General features: G+C 46.3%; 1 protein-coding gene across 11 annotated transcripts in view; it reads right to left on the bottom strand.

Annotated features, from left to right (window-relative positions):
• dlg1b (discs large MAGUK scaffold protein 1b) overlaps positions 1-19,260 on the bottom strand; it is a 115,662-nt gene that overhangs the window by 83,113 nt on the left and 13,289 nt on the right. Inside the window, exon 4 of one of the 11 annotated variants that reach the window (XM_063218857.1) lies at positions 17,711-17,782. The exons of the other annotated variants lie outside the window; for them this stretch is intronic. Coding sequence (XP_063074927.1) covers positions 17,711-17,782 — 72 coding nt within the window. The remainder of the gene's footprint in view (positions 1-17,710; positions 17,783-19,260) is intronic. 11 annotated transcript variants of the gene reach the window in all.

Raw genomic sequence — 19,260 nt, 5'->3', positions numbered from 1 at the left:
ATACAAACACATTTACTCACTAAAATTCAAAATATAACTTTAATCTTAATATCAATATGCTATAGAAAACCAACAACGGTTGACTTGCGGCACTCTCCAGCATGCCCTCACAGCATTGAAGCAAACTGTCAACTTGTGTACTTTTTAACTTGTGTTTACTTGCTTTTCAACAAGAGGAAGAATTCGGCAGGTTTTCAACACTATTTCATCTTGGCCACCTTACGATACAGCGAAACAATAGAAAAAACTGTAATACAAATAAAGCCAGAGAGAACAAGGGAGAAGACCCCCCACCCCACCCAACCCTGAATGACAGTGACATCAGAGCCGTGGCTTTGTGGCCATCTGTGATGCCTTATCTAGATCTTGAGGTATCCTGCTCCACTGCTCTGACACCTCACAGCCACACACGCATAGCGAGCATGCACAACATGTTTGCAGTGACACAATGACAGCAGCATAACAGGTTGTTAGGTTTTAAACCCAACGCCACTTCCTTGGCCACTGTTTTTTAACAGGTAGCATTGTGAAAGTTTAGATGGAAAAATGTTTCTAGTTGACACCATGTATTTCTTCCTTGCAACAGCACATTGTAGGGTAGAGCATATTGTCCCCAGGGGTGATATTTGTCTTCTCACATCTACGTCACATAAAGGCTGCCAGCGGCCACCACCTTGTAAAGCTTTACATTGTAGCTGTTTTTCTTTTCACTGTGACTATGTGTGTATTTATGGAGGACCCCACTAGAGGGCAGACCACAGTGCTCAGTTTTTTTGGGGGGGGCATTTCCAGTCTGTGGAACATTACACCAATATCAGCTTTTAAAGTTTGAAGCATTTTTTTCACTGAAACATTAAAGGACCAGTTCAGTCAATTTCAATATGCTGTTGTATTGCTCACGCTACCCTTGACTTGTCAGTACCTGGTGATGCCACATTTTTCGGCTCAGCCCTTTCCGAGATATGAGCAATTCTAATGGGGGCAGCGTTTGTTTACATTTAAAAAAATGAAACATAGGCCAACTCCAAATATTTTCCCAAAAGGTACTGCTGTTTGCTAGTTGTCTGCTGATGTTTTATAACCTTTTGGATGTTTTTGGGAATAAATAAAAATGTTTTTTTTAAATGTAAACAAAGAGCTGCCCCCATTACAATGACCAGGATCTCGGAAACGGCTGAAGAAGAAGAAAAAAAAATCTCAGGCACTGACAAGTCCAGGGTAGTGTGAGCATTACAACTGCATGTTGAAATTGACCAAACTGTCCCTTTAACATCAATGTATTGTTGGCTGTTCAAATGTTATGTGTGCCAGACTGAGAATGTACAGATATTTGGGAGTGTACAATTGCAGCTTAACAATCATCAACATCACACACATCGAGCCACTGGAAAGAGCCAGCAATTCAATCATCACACAGTGTGTGCGGGCCTACGGTGGATCTTAGGGCGCACTTCACAGGAACTCTCTCATTGCTGCCCATATACTGTATGCATGCAACACATTAGGTGGAGTTCTACCACTATAGGAGTGGGATGCTTGAACTGTTGCAAGTTTCTGATCAGGCCATCCACCCACCACCACCACCACTTCTCCTCTCAACCTGCTCCATGAACTACCCAGATGTTGGGCCATAACAGCTGGCCTGTGCCTAAAGGATGCAGTGCTGAGCAATGGCACCACCACCTCTTCACAGTTCTCTGTACGAGAGAGGCGAGTTTACACACCTCAACTAGCCTGCAGGCTTTATAGAAGAGGCTTTTAATTAAAGGCAGCACACCCAACAACACATGCACAGCTTTCCATGGCGAGGCGAGACAATGAGCTCGTCCACCTCTTTAAAGGGTAATTAGCCGAGCGCAAACACCTGGTGGCAACACTGAGCTAACTACTGCAGGCAGGGGCAGCTGGAAAGTGGAGGGGCTGGTGCTAATTGGTTCAGCGTGTCAAGCCCCGCCCCAAAGCTTCACGCAAGCCAATTCTTAGCCTTGTAAAATGCGGCATTGCAAACTACGCCACTGGAATAACTACATTCCATGGAGCTTAACAGCAGTGACACAAGAACCTCTGTTTCTGTATTGTTCCCGCCTCCTCTGCGATGGCCTAAGTGAATGTTGGAAGTGCAGGAGGGTGGATGGGTCGGCACACTGCGTTCGTTAGAGGTAATTACACTCATATAAGGCACAGCACCCCACTGACCACAGCAAGTAGAGTGGACAAGAACTATCACTTACGTACACCATATATGTCTAGAATGGACATCTCAGAGGAAAGCCCCGCCCACTGTCATTTCTTCTTCTACTTTCAATTGTCATGGCAACATGGGAAGGTGCAGACAGAGGTGGATTGTGGAACAGGTCACAGGAGTCAGACACCCTGCATTTTTGACAGATGTCATTAATTAGCCACACAATGAACGCTGACCAACAACTGCAATTAATTTGGCCACAAACTCAACATTATCCCCTTCGATTTTCCATACTGCACCGGGGAGTAATTAACCAGTGCTCTCCCCCATCCTCCTCCATGACTGGGGTACCCTGAGCATGGTATCGTCCCGCCGCACTGCTCCCTTTCGGGCGCCAATGGGGGCTGCCCACTTGTACGGGTGAGGCATTGATGCAATTTCGTTGTGTGCAGTGTTCACTTGTGTGCTGTGGAGTGCTGTGTCACAATGACAATGGGAGTTGGAGTTTCCCAGGTGGGCTTTCACTTCACTTTTTCACTTTGCCAAAGCATTTTCTGGCATGTGATAGTACTTCCCTCGAGTTTTTTTTGCCACTGGCACGCACGCACGCACGCACGCACGCACGCGCACACGCACGCGCACGCGCACGCGCACGCGCACACGCACACGCACACGCACACGCACACACACACACACACACACACACACACACACACACACACGTCTTTCCTCTGAACCTACTCACAGGCCTCCCACACGTAATCTGTGTTCAGTAAGGCTGCTGTTCTGTTTCAATGGGATCTCCTTCTCTCTGGGTCCTGGGCAACCCAGAAACTGACAGGCAGTGGATGCCCAGCCAATGGAAACGGCACCATCCAGTGGTTGAAGCTAATATTGCAAACTATCCAGACACGCCTTCCCTGTGCTCTGCACTGACTGGCTTGGCAGTGTTCAAACAAAAACTCTTTGCACCTGTCTATTGGCATACATTTCAAATAAATATTCCATTTGATGCACCTCACTGGATGAGGAACCATAGCATTTTTAAGCAATCAAAAGCGGTAACAAGGCATTGGAAAACTGATTCACAATGATTGCCACTGTCACTTTTCTGTTTAGACCCTGAATATAGTTAGCCAGATGAGGGCAGCACTGAAAAGAGAATAGCCCAGCTCGTGCTGCTCTGGGCACCAGTATGTACCAGTAGTCTCTAAGTACCACCCTGTAAGAGCTGGCCATACATGATTTAATGTCGTCCTACAAATGCCCTTGTACAGTGACACACAAATGGTGGCTGGGATATAAGACAATATAGCTTTATGTGAATCATACAAGTAGTGTTGAATATAAATGCAAATATAAATGCTGTACAACCTGACAACCGGGCAAATGCTGGTAAAATTTCAGTTCGGCTGGTCGAAAAGACCAACTTACTAGCCACGTTGACCCATTAGTGAGTGTGTGTTTGGCTAGTAAGATTAACAAATGCTAGCCATTTTGGCAGTTGATGAAAAAAAATGTTTAGATCCCCGAATACAAATAGAAATACTGTATAACCTGACAGGCAGTGGCTTTTTGACACAAGCAGCACCAAGCACGCATTAAAACTGCTGAGGGTGTGACACATGACTGGAATTCCTCCACTTTCAAGCAACCCAGTAGAACATTAGTAGGACCATGCAAAGCCCTCACATTTGAGGGATGGCTGATTTTTAGGGAGGAAAAAAAACTGACGTCACAAACTCCACCATTTACAAGTTCATCCAGCCCTTGGGTACAAACCATGGGCAACTCTCAACTCTATACTTGCACTAAATCAGTCATCTGTGCTCCATGTGTGTACCACAGATGCGCAGTGCGGCCCAAGGGCCTCGGCATGGGCTAGTATGAGAATCGCCTCAAAGGCCTGATTAGTAATACACCACTGAACGAGCACATAGCAGCACACAGTACAGGCCCAGCATCAGGTCACTCAAGGCCAGACGAGATGCCCACTGCACTGCCCTCTCAGAGGGCAAACACGCTCTGTGGTCTGCTGTTCCCTGTGGCAGCTACTGCTGCTGCTGCTGCTGCTGTGTCGCTCCCTACACCTCATAGCATGGATGCCTGCCGCCTGCAATGAAACCGGACCCATGTTATTTTAATGGCTACATGCAAACTTCAAAAGTAGGAGGGGGTGCCAGTCGTGGACATAGCCAGGTGCCAAACACATATACATACACACACACACACACACACACACGTATGCAACGTGTGTGTGCATATGCACATTCAAGCAGGTGCACGCAAAGGCACACACAGACAGACACACACAAGTGTGATCTTGTGTGTAGAGAGAGAGAGAGATTGAAGAAAGAAGAAAAGACACTTGTATACCTTTCAAATCTAAAACATCTTGCAGATTTAGAATACCCCCCCCCCCCATAAATATACATGCATGTGTTTGTGTACACAGTAGAGACCAGCTCAGTTCTCAAAGGCAACACGATGTAACCTAAGAATGTCAACACTAGCCACACCCAGCCTTAAAACCTAGAACTCAAAGATACAGACTCAACCACAACAGTAAAAGGCGCTTCCTAAAACAATGTCTGATAAGGGGCGCGCTAAAGCCCCCCACATTTGCCCACGGGGACTCCGGTTCGAATCCGGCCGGGCTCATTTCCCGACCCTGCCCCGTCTCTCTCTCCCAGTTATTTCCTGTCTACTCTCACACTGTCCTAGGATAATAAAGGCCAAAAAGCCCCCCCCAAAAATACTTGGAACAATGTCTGATAAGCACTAAGTGGCAGAACAGTCCCAGCATTGCATGGGAAGGCAGGATATCTCTAACTCTAATCGACTAACTCTAATCGGACACAAGTTGCTTTGCTGCGGCCTAATAGTAATTCCTGGTGACCGAAGACTTTGGGTGTGGTTGCCTACACTGCACCACCAGAGCTGAATAATCGAACATGCATGATTGTGTACAGTGTGTGTGTGTGTCTGTGTGTGTGTGTGTGTGTGTGTGTGTGTGTGTGTGTGTGTGTGTGTGTGTGTGTGTGTGTGTGTGTGTGTGTGTGTGTGTGTGTGTGTGTGTGTCTTCGCATTCACAGCTACAGCCCCACCCCTCAGATACACTGAGCGAAACGCCTCAGCCTTATCCAACCAAATGGATCAGCAGAGTTCATAGGACCTCAGTCTAGCCTCAAAATGACACATACTGTAGTTATTCAAAGCCCATTGGCAGTCATAATATTGTCTGGATAAATATGACTGGGGAACATCTTAACACTTACGTACCAAAATACAACTGTTAATCTGCCCAGCCCTGATATAGCCTTTATGACTCAGGGAGCATGTTTAAATGAGGTCCACTCTTGTCCGCAAAACATTTAGATAAGCGCTGCCCTCGTCCGCCTACCCATGGGGCTATGCGAGAGGTGGCCCATCCCTGAGCAATGGTCTGGGCGCATGTCCGCCCTTTAAGCCGTGCCAACGCTCCATTTTGTCACTGCCCAAATGCATTACCTCGCAAACAGGGGTGCCCCAGCCGGACAGTTTGCAAGGGGCGGGGAGCACTACCCAAGGCACGCTCTGATTCTCCAGACGAAAGGAGAAAGGGAGTACGGTTTCATGCCACAGCCACCCCTCTACCCTATACTCATCGCTCACACTCACACACAGACATGCATGCTCTCACACATAGACACGCGCCCTCTCTCTCTCACATACACACACATACAGACACACGCCCTCTCTCTCACACAGACACGCGCCCTCTCTCTCACACACACACACAGACACGCGCCCTCCCTCTTACACACAGACAAGCGCCCTCTCTCTCTCTCTTACACACACACTCACACTCACACGCACACGCACACGCACACGCACTCTCCTACTGCCTCCTGAATGCATAATTCAGAGTCTAAGCCCGACGAGGAACCCTACTGCAGCAGATATGACAGCGAGCAGTAAAATATGCAGCGGGGCTGAGAACTCAGAAGAGAGAAATACCAATGCTACAGGGGGGCAGTGGAGAGAGAGCACAGGATGGAACCCTACCCAAAGGCAGCCTCGTAAACCTTACCTACTCTTGGCCTCCCATCAGCCACGACACGCTAAGTAAGATGTCCTGTTCCAAGGGGCACGCCACACTGGGCGACCTCTCGCAATTAATATACGGTACTCAACTGCTTAAAACTGACAATAGGAATACGGCAGGGGAATTTGGCTCGTGAAAAGTTTTTAAAGCGGAAAACAAATAGGCTGTCACATTGCTTCTCCATATTTGAAGGGAAAAAATATCAAATGCACTGTGTGAAGCAAGCTTAGGCTGACAGGGTCCAGCTTTTCGACTTCATCTCGCTGGTGATTTCCTATAAATAACCTAGTAATGACCTAATGACAAAGCAAAATGCAAATTCTGCTCACACATGCCTGGTGAGACTCCCACCTACTTCAGTACTCATGTCATGTCTCCCTGGAGTACAGAATAAGGTCGCGATACACTCAACTGCGGTTTGTATCACGATTTTTGACTCACGGTTTGATAAACCCCACGATTTCTGATATGTATCCCATTTGAAGCTCGGAAGCACTATCACATCAAATTATATTGTTGTTTTCTGGTCTGAAGGATAACAAAACGTTGAAAGGGTGTATTACGATACTGCCTCCTTACATCACGATACAGGATTGTATTGAGTATCGCGATTTCTCGGTTCGATCCAATATCGTTACAGCCCTAGTAGAGAAAGGTGACTCTCACCTGCACCCTTGTCAGATAACTGCAGAAGCTACCTAATGGAGGCTCAGGCCTCAGAGAGGGGGGGAAAGCCCCAGGGGGTCACCTGTCACCGCAAAGGGGTCACCTGTCCCGGGCCCAGAAAGACAGGGGACCTAGAAAGGGGTCCTCAATACATCGTTTGTACCAGATTTGAGGCCCTTTCAGATGACTTTGTCCCGGGCCAAGCCAAAGCTGTAAGCGGCCCTGATCACTTGGGATAGTAAAGTGATGGATACATTTTACTTTCTTTACACGCCCTAAGCAAAGAAATGAGTTGTTGGGTTAAGCCCTCTAATTAACCCAAGTTCAAAGTCAGTTTGGATTCATCACTAAATCGTGATCACTCAGTTATATGCTTCCCTATATTTATGCTTGCCTATATTTTGACAAAGTCATCACTATCCTCGCCAGCCATTTTAACAGCCTCTCCACTGCAGTCATTGTAAACATTTAGCCTTTAAGTCAATGAAATATCAAAATACGGCCCTGCCGTGGCCTAGCGGTAGAGCACTCGTCCACTACGCGGCCGATCCGGGTTTGATTCCCGGTCCGGATCCAGTGCCGGTCCTTCCCCATCTCTCTCTGCCCAGTCACTTTCTGTCACCATCTTCACTATACTATCAGAAATAAAGTCAAAAACACCAAAAAAAATATGTCTTTAAAAATGAAATAACGAAATACATGATAAACCACACAGTGCAATACTAGATAACTTTGAAACAATATGAGGTGATTTCAAACAAACACATAGCCTTTCCAAGTAATAAAACAATGTGAAATCAACCAGGTTCAGCAACCCAGGAGAAGGTCCCAAGGACATCTACAAAGACAGTTATCTGAGACAATGTAAATGATGTAACTGGTATAAAACCTACATTTTGAAAAGTATGGCTATTGTTGCCATATCAATTTGAAAGTGGGACAGTATTTCCAGACAATGGTTGCATTCTCTGGTCCATCTACTTATCCAAAGAGCAGTGTCATTCCTCATTTCTTGCACTAAATGTGTAAACTTGAAAAGCCAAACTAACCAGAGAGAGAGAGATGGGGGGGACGGGGGACGGGGTACGGTTCACATTGAAAGGGTAAGCCTGTGCCTGAAGCCTGTGCTGGTACAAGAAATATGCATACAAAGCATGCAAGTAAATTCATGCATAGCCTACTTAGTATAAGATGCTCGTCATAGGTGATCATTACTTCACACTGGAACTGTAAGCCAGAGCTGACGTTTTTGGACTTGTGAGACTGCACACGTAATATGTAAACAATGTGCACAGGGGCGTAAAGTATACCCCTGCAGCCCCCGCAGGGGAGCCCATACGAGGCGGGGGGCCCACATGGGCCCTTGACTTGAAGAAACAGGCCACCTCCACATGATATTAGGCCTTCTTCTTTCGTTCGCGGGCCCATTCTTGGTAGCTTACAGGGGGGCCTGAAGTACCTGCGTTACGCCAGTGAATGTGCAAATTAATGCATAGCCTACTTATTACGGAATGCTCATCAGAGGTGATCATTATCATCATTCACAGTGAATAATGCCCCCTACACATCAGAGATGTAATGAATATTTGAGAACCAGGAGAAGACCGCAATTAATAACAAGCCACTGCTTCCTGCTGATTAGATAGAAACAAAGCTGGGAAAAAAACTTCTTTACAACAACCCTTAGCCCAGATTTTACAAGATCTGTGAAAAAGTTACAAACACAGTTATTTATCTACATTTGGCTGATGGCTGTTGCAGGATGTGCGGGGGAAGAAAAAGGAGTTGCACACAGGAGCTTGATCCCATCAGTGAAACTGTATTAAAAGCCGAAAATAAAGAGAAGCCAAAACAAAAAGTGGGTCACAAACATTTCGTTTGCAGCATGTGTACAGTAGTGGGCACAAGTGGTCTACTACACAAATGTGAAGCAGAAGGGAAAGAGCCCAGACATTCTGGCAAAGGATTTTGTTCTGGCCCTCACTGATGACCTCTAACACAAAACTACAACTACAACCTGCCAACTGGAAGAAAAACTGCCAATGAAGTTGCCTCAGTGGTGTGTGCCGTAATGAATATCAACAACAGTGACTCATAACAAACGAGTCTGAGAATAGAGGCCACTCATGAAGGTTGCTTTTGAGTGGCCCAGCGACCTCTCTGGAAGACAAATGGACACACCCAACACCCACATTAGGGGTGTAAATAATAATTGAAATGTATCGATATACTGTATCGTGATATAATCTGACGATTGAATCGAATCGCATCTTATCATGGGGCATTCTTAAGTATCGAAAGTAATTGAACCGCTGGCCCCTGCCCAATGCCCTAGCTCAATAACATAATAGAAGTGAAAAAGTAATACGAAAAAAGTTGAATCGAATCGTGTTGTATCATATTCTTTAGTATCGAAAATAGTCGAATCGCATCGAATAATAAGATATCGATATTGAATCGTACCGTTATGGAAGCTGTGATTTACACCCTTAACCCACTCTGGAGATGGGACATGCTGCCAAATTAACACCACTGGAGTCATTTGGACACTCCCAACAGCCACACTGTAGATGGGACATGCTGCCAAACTAACACCACTGGAGTCAAAAATGACTGGAGCGAGGCGAGGGTGCCCTGTCCTTAGATTGCTTGTGATTAGACATGGCTGACTCCCGGGAGATTGAGCAGGTCAAAGAGGTCAAAGAGATCAAATCCAACGGGTCACTCCTTCGCAGAGTGAAAGTTTGATTTGATTAGAACAGTTTATTTGGGTAGGGACAGAGACAAAAAAGCACAGATGCATCTAGGACAGTCATCTGATGTATGTACAGTATATACCATAGCGTTTGTGCATGGTATGAAAATTCACTCGGACTAAAATACTACAGCCAACAGACAATCAAAAGACTGACACAGATATCGGTACAGTAGGCACTGTGAGAGCCAGTGCACTTAATGATTTGTTTGTGCTTGAGCATCTTGCATTTGGCCATAGCCTTAAGCTATAATGTGAATTCTTGTGGCACATCCCTTATAGAAAAAAAAAGGGGGGGGGGGGGTGTTTGCGCGCACGCGCGCACGCGCACACACACACACACACACACGCTGCATTAGACCGAGAAGCTTTTAACATCAGTCTCCATCTGAAGAAGAACAATATCAAACCCACCCCCCTTTCTTGAAGCACTACCCACTACAGAGGGCACTAAGCGTAGGGGTGAAGAGGAGGACATCATCTAAAAGGTCACTGTGTCTAGTCATCAGGCACACTAGAATGTAATGGAATGGCACTAGTAGCCAATACAACGATCACACAATATAAACTTGTTGCCAGACAAGGTCAATTGTGCGCAACCAACAGAAAATGTGGCCATCCACTGGAATAAAGTTTTCTTTTATTGCTCTGAGAAGCAACTCTGGCCAACTCAGAGACAGAGACACGCCACGTTAACTCAACTGTGTACAATTGTGTAGGATAAGAGTAACACTAATAAAAACAGGGTCCCTTGAAGCCAATCCTACTGGTATTATTTAGGGCAAGTGGCATATATAGCAGGATAGGAGGAGCATTGGTTGCACATAATGGTTTCGGCCAAATTAAGTCAGCAGAATGAGCATCCATCTAAATGTGTCGTTAGAATATGCCATGTATAACACGCCTATAAAACAGCATTAGTTTAAAAAAAGGTACTGTGTAGAGACTGAGGCCGATTTACATAACGTACATAAAATTACTCTGCTGAGACAGATGTTATTAGTGCTCCAAGTGCAGTCCTCTTCCTTCCTTTCTAACCTCGCAGGGGAAGTTCAGGGTAGTGCACTCCACTCCCAACGTCTCTGGAGACTGTTTAAATCAATCAGGCCTTTCCCTCCTGTACCCCTTCCCTTCCCTTCCGCCTGGTGCTCCCCGGCCCGCTGCACACTCTGAGGACGGGGAGCCCTTTTCTACCAGCTTGCCAGCAGAGAGTGGGGAGAGAAAAAATAAGAAAGAGAGAGAGAGAGAGAGAGAGAGAGAGAGAGAGAGAGAGAGAGAGAGAGAGAGAGAGAGAGAGAGAGTGAGAGTGAGAGTGAGAGTGAGAGAGAGAGAGAGAGAGAAAGCAAGATAGTGACAAAGAAAGAAAACGTGGGAAGGAAGGAAACAGAAAGCAATAAAGAGAGCAAGAAAGAAAGAAAGGAAGAAAGCAAGGAACAGAGAAAGCAAGAAAGAAAGTAAGTAAGAAAATTAGCAAAGGAAGGAAATCGAGGAGAGTGAAAAGGAGGAGGGGAAAAAGAGGAAAAAACAGTAAGGGTGTGTGTGTGTGTGTGTGTGTGTGTGTGTGTGTGTGTGTGTGTGTGTGTGTGTGTGTGTGTGTGTGTGTGTGTGTGTGTGTGTGTGTGTGGGTGGGGGTTGTTTGCAGAAAGCTTGGCTTGGCCAGGCTGACATGGATGTAAGTCCGTTGGGTTTTCAGTGCCAAGTCTGCTGTTTGCCCTGGAGCAGGCATCCACCAGGGGGGAGGCCACTGCGTGCAGCCATGCGTGGGGAACACACCCATGCACACAGCACAGCACAGGCCTCACCACTGCAGAGCAGACAGCTGTATGGCATCGTGACATGTATGCAGCATACTCTAGTCTGAAGGACAGCATGGGATGAGACAGATACAAAGAGAGATAGAGAAGGGATAGATATCTGAAGATGTCTACAGGTAGGTGGGTAAAAACAAGCGGAGGGTAGACTCAGGAAGACCTCATGACAGGGTGGAGACTTGTGCCTTGCTTGACTAGCCTCATTGCAAGATTGGATAATGTTAAAGTGCTTACAAAGGGGAAAAGGCTGGAGTCGTTAAACAGAGGAACAAGCTTACAAATCTGGAAAATGGTAAAACTTCAAATCATCGAAACCTATTTTTGGAGATTTCAAAACCGGATTAAAAGAGCAGTCATCTGGCACAAAACTTTAGCTGACTTCTCACACAGTTCTTTCTTTGTGGGAGTAGGCAAGAGTCTGGAAAAAGGGTTTCCACTAACAATCAAGTATCTGTGTTAATCAGAAATCATTCTTTAGTTTCAAACTGTTTACAGAAGTACCCAACTAATTATTAAAGTGTATACAGAGCTGACTGGGCAAGAGAGGGCTTATGTAGGCAGTAAGCACTGAGTTTTCCAAATCATGCATGCTGCTGCTATTATGGATGCTGCTAAAAACTGATCTTGGCAGCCCTGTGCTGGTGGCTCAGCAGGCTACTGCCCACTACAGCCTGGGCAGGGCTTAGCAGCCTCGCGCCTGTACATGTACCAGCCTAGAGCTGCTGCCCAGGATAGCCTTCCCCATAACAACAACACAAATACAGTGACCATACAGTACCAGGAGGCGACCTACGATACAATTAGACTTTATTGTTAGTTTTCACTGAAATTCATTTTGCGTCCCTGAGCAACACTCGCTTAAGACAGGACATACACATAACATCACATAACATCACAAGACTATTGCACAACTGACAAAAAAGACAGAGGACACAGGCCTATATACAGACATACATGCATACATACAACCCACATAACCTGAGGATCCTACCAACATGGAGTGATAACTCTATGCAGTCTTATGACTGATTTAACAGAAGAATCGATTGATGCACGAAAGCGTGAAACCTGCAGTTGAACAGTCACAACTGGGCTTTCTAGTAACTATATGATTCGTTTTGTCCATACAGTCTACAGATTCCACAAGATGTACATATTTTACTGCATATAAGCCTTTTGGGTATTGGGATATGGGTGACCACAATCCCTATGATGACCACTGATGCACACATGGTGCATGGTCTATGAGACAATAATAAAAGAAAGAAACTCATCATGCCAGCAATCATATTTCTATTACTATCCCACTCTAAGCCAGCTCTAAGCCCTATCTAATGGTGACTGTCAGCTCAAGGCTGTCGACACCAACACTTGCTGTGGACAGTCAGCTGACCATGAAGTTGCTGTGGCGACAGCACAACACCAACACCAGCAAGTTGCTGTGGTGACAGGACCGGCAGTGGCCTAGTCCCCAACTCCTCTTCATTGGGGAGAGGACACTCAGCTGCGCTGTGGGTCAACCTGCAAGGCAATGACTGCAGACTAAAAGCGTGAAAGCGTGAAAGCCCACCTGGGAAACTCCAACTCCCATTGTCATTGTGACACAAGTGTTCACTGCACACTGCACACAACAAAATTGCATTTTATGCCTCATCCGTGCAAGGGGACAGCCCCCCAATGGTGCCCCAAGGGAGCAGAGCGGCAAGACAGTACCATGATCAGGGTACCTCAGTCATGGATGAGGACTGGTTAATTACTCCCCACACCAACCTGGCAGGTCGGGAGTCTAAGGTAGAAGGCCTGGTCACAGGCCTGGTCATCAGCAGGAGAGGGACAAAGTGTGGTTGGTGCATGCGGTGACCCCCCCGGCCACTGGGCCCTCAGTGGGCTCCACATGTGCGGTCCGAAGGACAGCCTGTTCTGAAACAGATTAGTGCTAATGAGTCATCAACGCGCGCTGGGTTTCCAAACTCCCCTGCGGCGAGCCCTGATGACATGGGCGACTTGAGCGTGGTCATTTGCATTCAACACTGCTCAATGCAGTCAATGCGCTAAGCTAGGGAGGGATATGTAGGTACCAAGCATGTGTGTGTGCATGTAACAGAAACAGACTGAATCAACGATTGCAGGACGTGACCTCAGTGCCGACAGCCTCCGCGCATCGACAGCTTCCCGCGCTCAGCATGCCATTTTTCTGCAAAGGTGGCAAAGTTGGCACCTACGAGGGAATGTGTGATCACTGCAAATGAGTGCACATGCTGTCCCCTTCTGTACATACACATACACACAAACACGCATACACACAAACAGACACACGTGTGCGCATGCGCATTAACACGTATGCACACACACAAGCGCACACACACGCGCAGAAGCGCACACACACGCGCAGAAACACACACACACACACACGCACAAACACGCGCACACTCATACGCACACACCGACACACACGCGCACACACACACACACACACACACACACACACAAACATACACATACACACACCTCGCTCACTTGTCTGATTCACTTTAATCTCGCAGGGCCACTCCTACTTCAACCTCCACCTCCTAAACATTAAGAAAAAAAAACATTCATACAATGTGTGAAGCACCTGTCCCAGACTAAAATCATAATTAAAGCCTAACAATAAATCATTGATGAACAAAGCTGCTGAATAGTGGCAGGTGTGAGACGTTTCACCAGAATCTGTGTTTACTTAGCACCCTAAAACCTGGCTGAAGAGAGAGGAAGCATCACCCTCAAAACACAGGAAGCAGGGCACAGCATGTAAACTGTCTCCAGGGGCTTGGAATATGGAGTTGCTCCAGCTTAAGAGAGAAGGGGAGACCAAAAAAAAGGTACTGGATGTGGAGCTACTTACGTACTCTGAAGGCTACAGAAGCCTACACTAAAAAAAGTTACTGAAGGAGCAGGTGTACTCTGTTTCAGCACCCACAGCTTCCTTGTCTAGCAGTGTCAGCAGATATGCACAACCAGGTATTATACACATGGTCAAACACTGTTTTGATTTATGTTTTAGCCTTGAGTCAGGGAGATCTTGCATTGCAGGCAGTGGAATAATAATGCACACTGTACGAAGTAAGAGGGGGCGTTATGTTTGTTTGTTTTTTAAGCACATGGGTAAAGTCTATTATGGTGTTACAACCATCCTCATTATGATCATTTGACAGTGCATTCCTTCAGTTCACAATCCCGTTTCGACACCGGAGTTAAATCGTTTGTCCGGTGAGTGACTGTAGCCTATATAGAACAAAACCATTACCTCTTGCACTACTTCTCACCAACACTACTTGTCCGCTAAAGAGGACTGGACCTTACCTTTGTCGTAACAATGCATATGCAGTCCATCCTTCCGTATCGGCTAGCCTCGCCACGCTCAGCATTTCATTACGCACCTTTGATGCTGCGGTCAAACAAAGAATGTATCCGCGCATAAATGCATTACTATCATCACTGTCCCAATCACAACGTGGAGTACAGGGAGCTACATCTTAGCGCTTCTTCTGGCAGACAACGCTCCTTCCAGCAACCACAAAGTTCAAGAAATGCGAGTGCGACGCATTCGTCTAGTAGTACAGTATATGATGATGCCGAGAGCACATGGACACAGACACAGCGTACGGGAGCGCACTGCTCCACACCATGCCTGTTCCAGTTCAGCGACATGTGCAATTATGCTTGCGCTGTTTATTAACCCATCACAGCGGCAGCCCGGTGCAGAAAAACAAAGCTTGCAATGAGCACATCGATTACGCTATAAAAATGGACAGAAAGTATGGATACAGGCGCTATTTTGTGGCGAATGCTTCCTCCACAATTAAAACAATGTTTCAAAACTCCCAACAACGAGTGCATCATGCATCAACTTGGACAATTAATTGGACATTCTTCACAGCAACTCCCATAACACGTTTTATCAACAACCCATGTAATCTCGATAACACTGATATATTCACCTAATAGTGAGTACACTCCTTTAGCGTAATTTCCTTGATTTAAATTTTGGATAACGTAGCGTTAAATTAAGTTGTGTAATAACTCGTCAATAGACCACAGAGATGTAATGGAAATGCTTTAAAATACCACACACTTCTCGCTAAAACTGAATGGGCCAAGACGCATCATGGGCAACACCAACAAAATAGTCAGTTCCAAACCATTTGGGACTCTGCATAACTACGCGTGGTAGGTAGCCTATTATCTATGGATCTGGATGAATTAACCCCTTAAGACGCGGCTTTATAAATTTGATGTTACCAGTATGGTAATGACCAAGTCGTGGTGCATTACTAAAAGGCCTGTGTGTTGTGTCATAGTATTGTAGTGCTATGGTAGTTACATTTCAATGACTATTACAGCGTGCCACTGGAGGTACGGCGTGCACGGGCTACGTCCCGTTACCATTCTGGTTCAAATGCAATTCCTACATGGTAGGCTTCACCTCTACGACCACCTTTATCTTCAAAAGCAATGTTGATGTAAATCAGTTTTATGTTCCATAATATATTCTCAGCTGTGATGTGTGATGCCTTTGCTCCAAAGAACCCATTAACATGTGCTTGTTTTATGATCAACTGAGGCAAAATAAAAACTAATAGCACACCAGTCTGATAAGATCCCTTCATCAAAGCATCACAGCGTGGAGAGATGCCCTGTAAAACTGGCCCGTTGTGAGACTGCATTACACTGAAGTGCAGCACACACATTAATATTTCACATGTGTAGATTCAGTGATTACACTGCTCTCAGTGCATCTCTTGCCTCAAAAGACCCTCGCTTCGACGGAACTGCTTAAAATTCCTCCCCCTTTTCGGAGCCGCTATATCCTCCAGCAAAGCAGAAGAAGATAAATATATATTGTTCCTGAGTTTGCAATTCCCACATTTCCCTGTGCAAACATTTTTATATATATAATATAAGCGCAAGCAAGAAGGTGGATATCTGCAGAAGCCTCATGGCCTGGCAGGAAATCTGCAGTGAAGCACTGGAGCATGAAGAGGCTTCCCGAGAGCTGCTACAGTCCCCTCTCATATTGATGACCACACAGCGCAGCCTAAACATACATCTTGACTTAACATTTCCATGGGTGCCTCTGCTTCAACACACACACACACACACTGTGCACATGCCTTGAGTGTACTCAGACACCCAGAGACACATACAAGCAAAATAATAAATGACACAAAGAATAAAGGCCCACCTTGGGTTACTTGAAAGGCGCTACTGTATATAAAAACTAAGTCATTATTATTATTTTGAAAAAGGCCAATCTAAAGCATTGAGTTCTATGAAAACTATAGATGGAAGAAAATTATGTGGTTAACCACACTGACACTTGAAACCTGACAGCATAAAAAAAAAGGCGTCCCACTTTAGGCCCTGATGTGCGCACAACAAACTTTGAACGTTCCCTAGCATGGCGCTTGTGCAGACTTTGGAACTTGTGGATGCTGTGCGCCCTCTCTTCAGGAAAGATTCGCGAAGGTTAAAATAAACGCTGAACACCCGGGGAAACAGCATGGGAATGACCAACGCTGCAAACGACTGTTTTTTTGGGAAAGGGTGTTCACGTTCAGGGAGAGGGACTTAAGCCCCTTCAGACAGCTTTATGTCCTAGCACAAATCTGGGCGCCATTGAAAAGAGTGCAGACCACAATGTGAACAGGCCATTCATTCATGAGCACACACCCACCCCTCTCCCCACCATCAAACTCTGTTGACATACACTGTGATTCAACCCATGTTAGCAGTTTGGACATGTATGAGTTAATACAACCAAAAGGGACAACACTGACATAATCCCCCCCAAACAAAAAAAGAACGAAAGGATTGATACCACCAGGCAGCCAACACAAGACATCACAATAAACGAAAAAACAAACAAAAATCACAACGAATCACAATGGCGTCACCACTGTCCAAGACAAAAACACAAAGTCCAAAACCATTTCACATAAGACCTGCGAGCCCAGCCCAGGTGAATGAAGAACAACAACACTGATATATGAGCCATCAGCCACAGAAAGATTCCCATGGCCCAGGCAGGCGGCGAGGCAATGGAGGGCGTGGGGTGGGATCCAAGCATGCGGACATGGGGAGGAGAGGGCACCCCACCTCCACCTCTCCCCCCCCCCCCCCCCAAACCCATAAGGAGAGCCCCAGCGATACAGAGCAGTACTTACTTGGTCCAACTCAGAAGGAGACGCTCGAGCTTTAGCAAGCACATGTAGTATTTCATTAAGAAGGGGAGAGTCCTGTCGCAATGTTGTTTTTTTTGTTGTTAACACAGGAAGAGAAGGGAAAGAGAACAGGCAATGTTAATTCTAAAAAGCCTTATCAAATAATGTCTGGCTTACTTAGGTCTCTTTCTTGCCTTGCCTTTACTTTACTATATTTGCATTTTAATGCATCAAAATGCCTACACAACATAGATCTAGACCAAAACAGTCTGTCTGAGCTCCCTGTCGCTTATAACTTCAGTATTCAGTGATGGATACATGTGAAACTAAGACAGTAGAGTAACTAGCAAGCTCACGGTACTGATGGCATGCTCTTATTAGTCAGAATGGCATGAGATAATGGTGACGGGAATTAGACGTGGCTTCACATTAGGAGCATAGCGCGAGGCGAGCAGACGAGACCATCCCTGTTTTTGGACAATGTACTGTATCTGCAGGCAGCAACTTCAAAGGCTCGGTGTGCCCACGTGCAGAGCATTTCATTCATTATATGAGTGGAGTGACTCACACACAGACTTCCTACAGAGACAATCTCTTATAATGAGACAGACGCTTGGTGATGCTGTGGACACATTTGCCTCTTTTCCACTGCTGGTTTTCTAGTAGGCCTACAGCTCGACACAGCATGACTCGGCCGGCCGCCACTTTTTGCTTTTCGAATAGGTACGACACAGCTCAGTCGTAAAGTAAAAAGTGGTGGCCGAGTCACGCTGTGTCGAGCCGTAGGCCTACCATAAAACCGGCAGTGGAAAAGAGGCATTAGTGATAATGCGGGGTTGATGTTTTCCCACCGTACAGCTAACTTTAAGGAGAGCACTAAAGGTGGGCTCAGCATGACTGTGGGATGAACTTTCCACTGCAGGGCATTCTTTCAAAAAGTTTTCCACACCTACGCCAAGGGAACACACTTCCCTATGCTGCAGGTAATGAAACCAAGGGGTGGGGAGAGTGTGTGGGGGGCGGTGCCCCTCAGAATCCCCATGCAACATGGGATGAGCCACACAAAGGGCCATGTCAGTCAAAGAGGAGAGGGGAATTCAGTACACCAGCAACCAGTATTAACTTGTCACTGGTACAGAGGAAAACTGGTCTCAAGCCTGAGTCATCGCACGCACGCACGCACGCACGCACGCACGCACGCACGCACGCACGCACGCACGCACGCACGCACGCACGCACGCACGCACGCACGCACGCACGCACACACACACACACACACGCACACACGCACACACACACACACAGTCATGACTACACACACACAGGTAGTCATGACTTGGGTAATCAGATTAAGCAGATATCCTGGCAAATCCATTTCATCCCGGTTTATGCACCTCACCGAAAAAGACAGAGAGAGCAGAGCAGAGAACCTGACAAAGTGACACACTGACTGGCTCTGTGTTGCTCTTGGATGGGGGAATACAGCGGAGCAGCGCTTTCCCCCGGCCCCGGCCATATATCAGCTTCTCCCACCGCCTGACAGGGCCTTGGCA

Source organism: Engraulis encrasicolus, chromosome 16 (assembly GCF_034702125.1).
Source record: "Engraulis encrasicolus isolate BLACKSEA-1 chromosome 16, IST_EnEncr_1.0, whole genome shotgun sequence".
NCBI classification, from domain to species: Eukaryota; Metazoa; Chordata; class Actinopteri; order Clupeiformes; family Engraulidae; genus Engraulis; species Engraulis encrasicolus.
The sequence above is the reverse complement of the archived record's forward strand: the minus strand, read 5'-3'. Positions and strand labels throughout refer to the sequence as shown.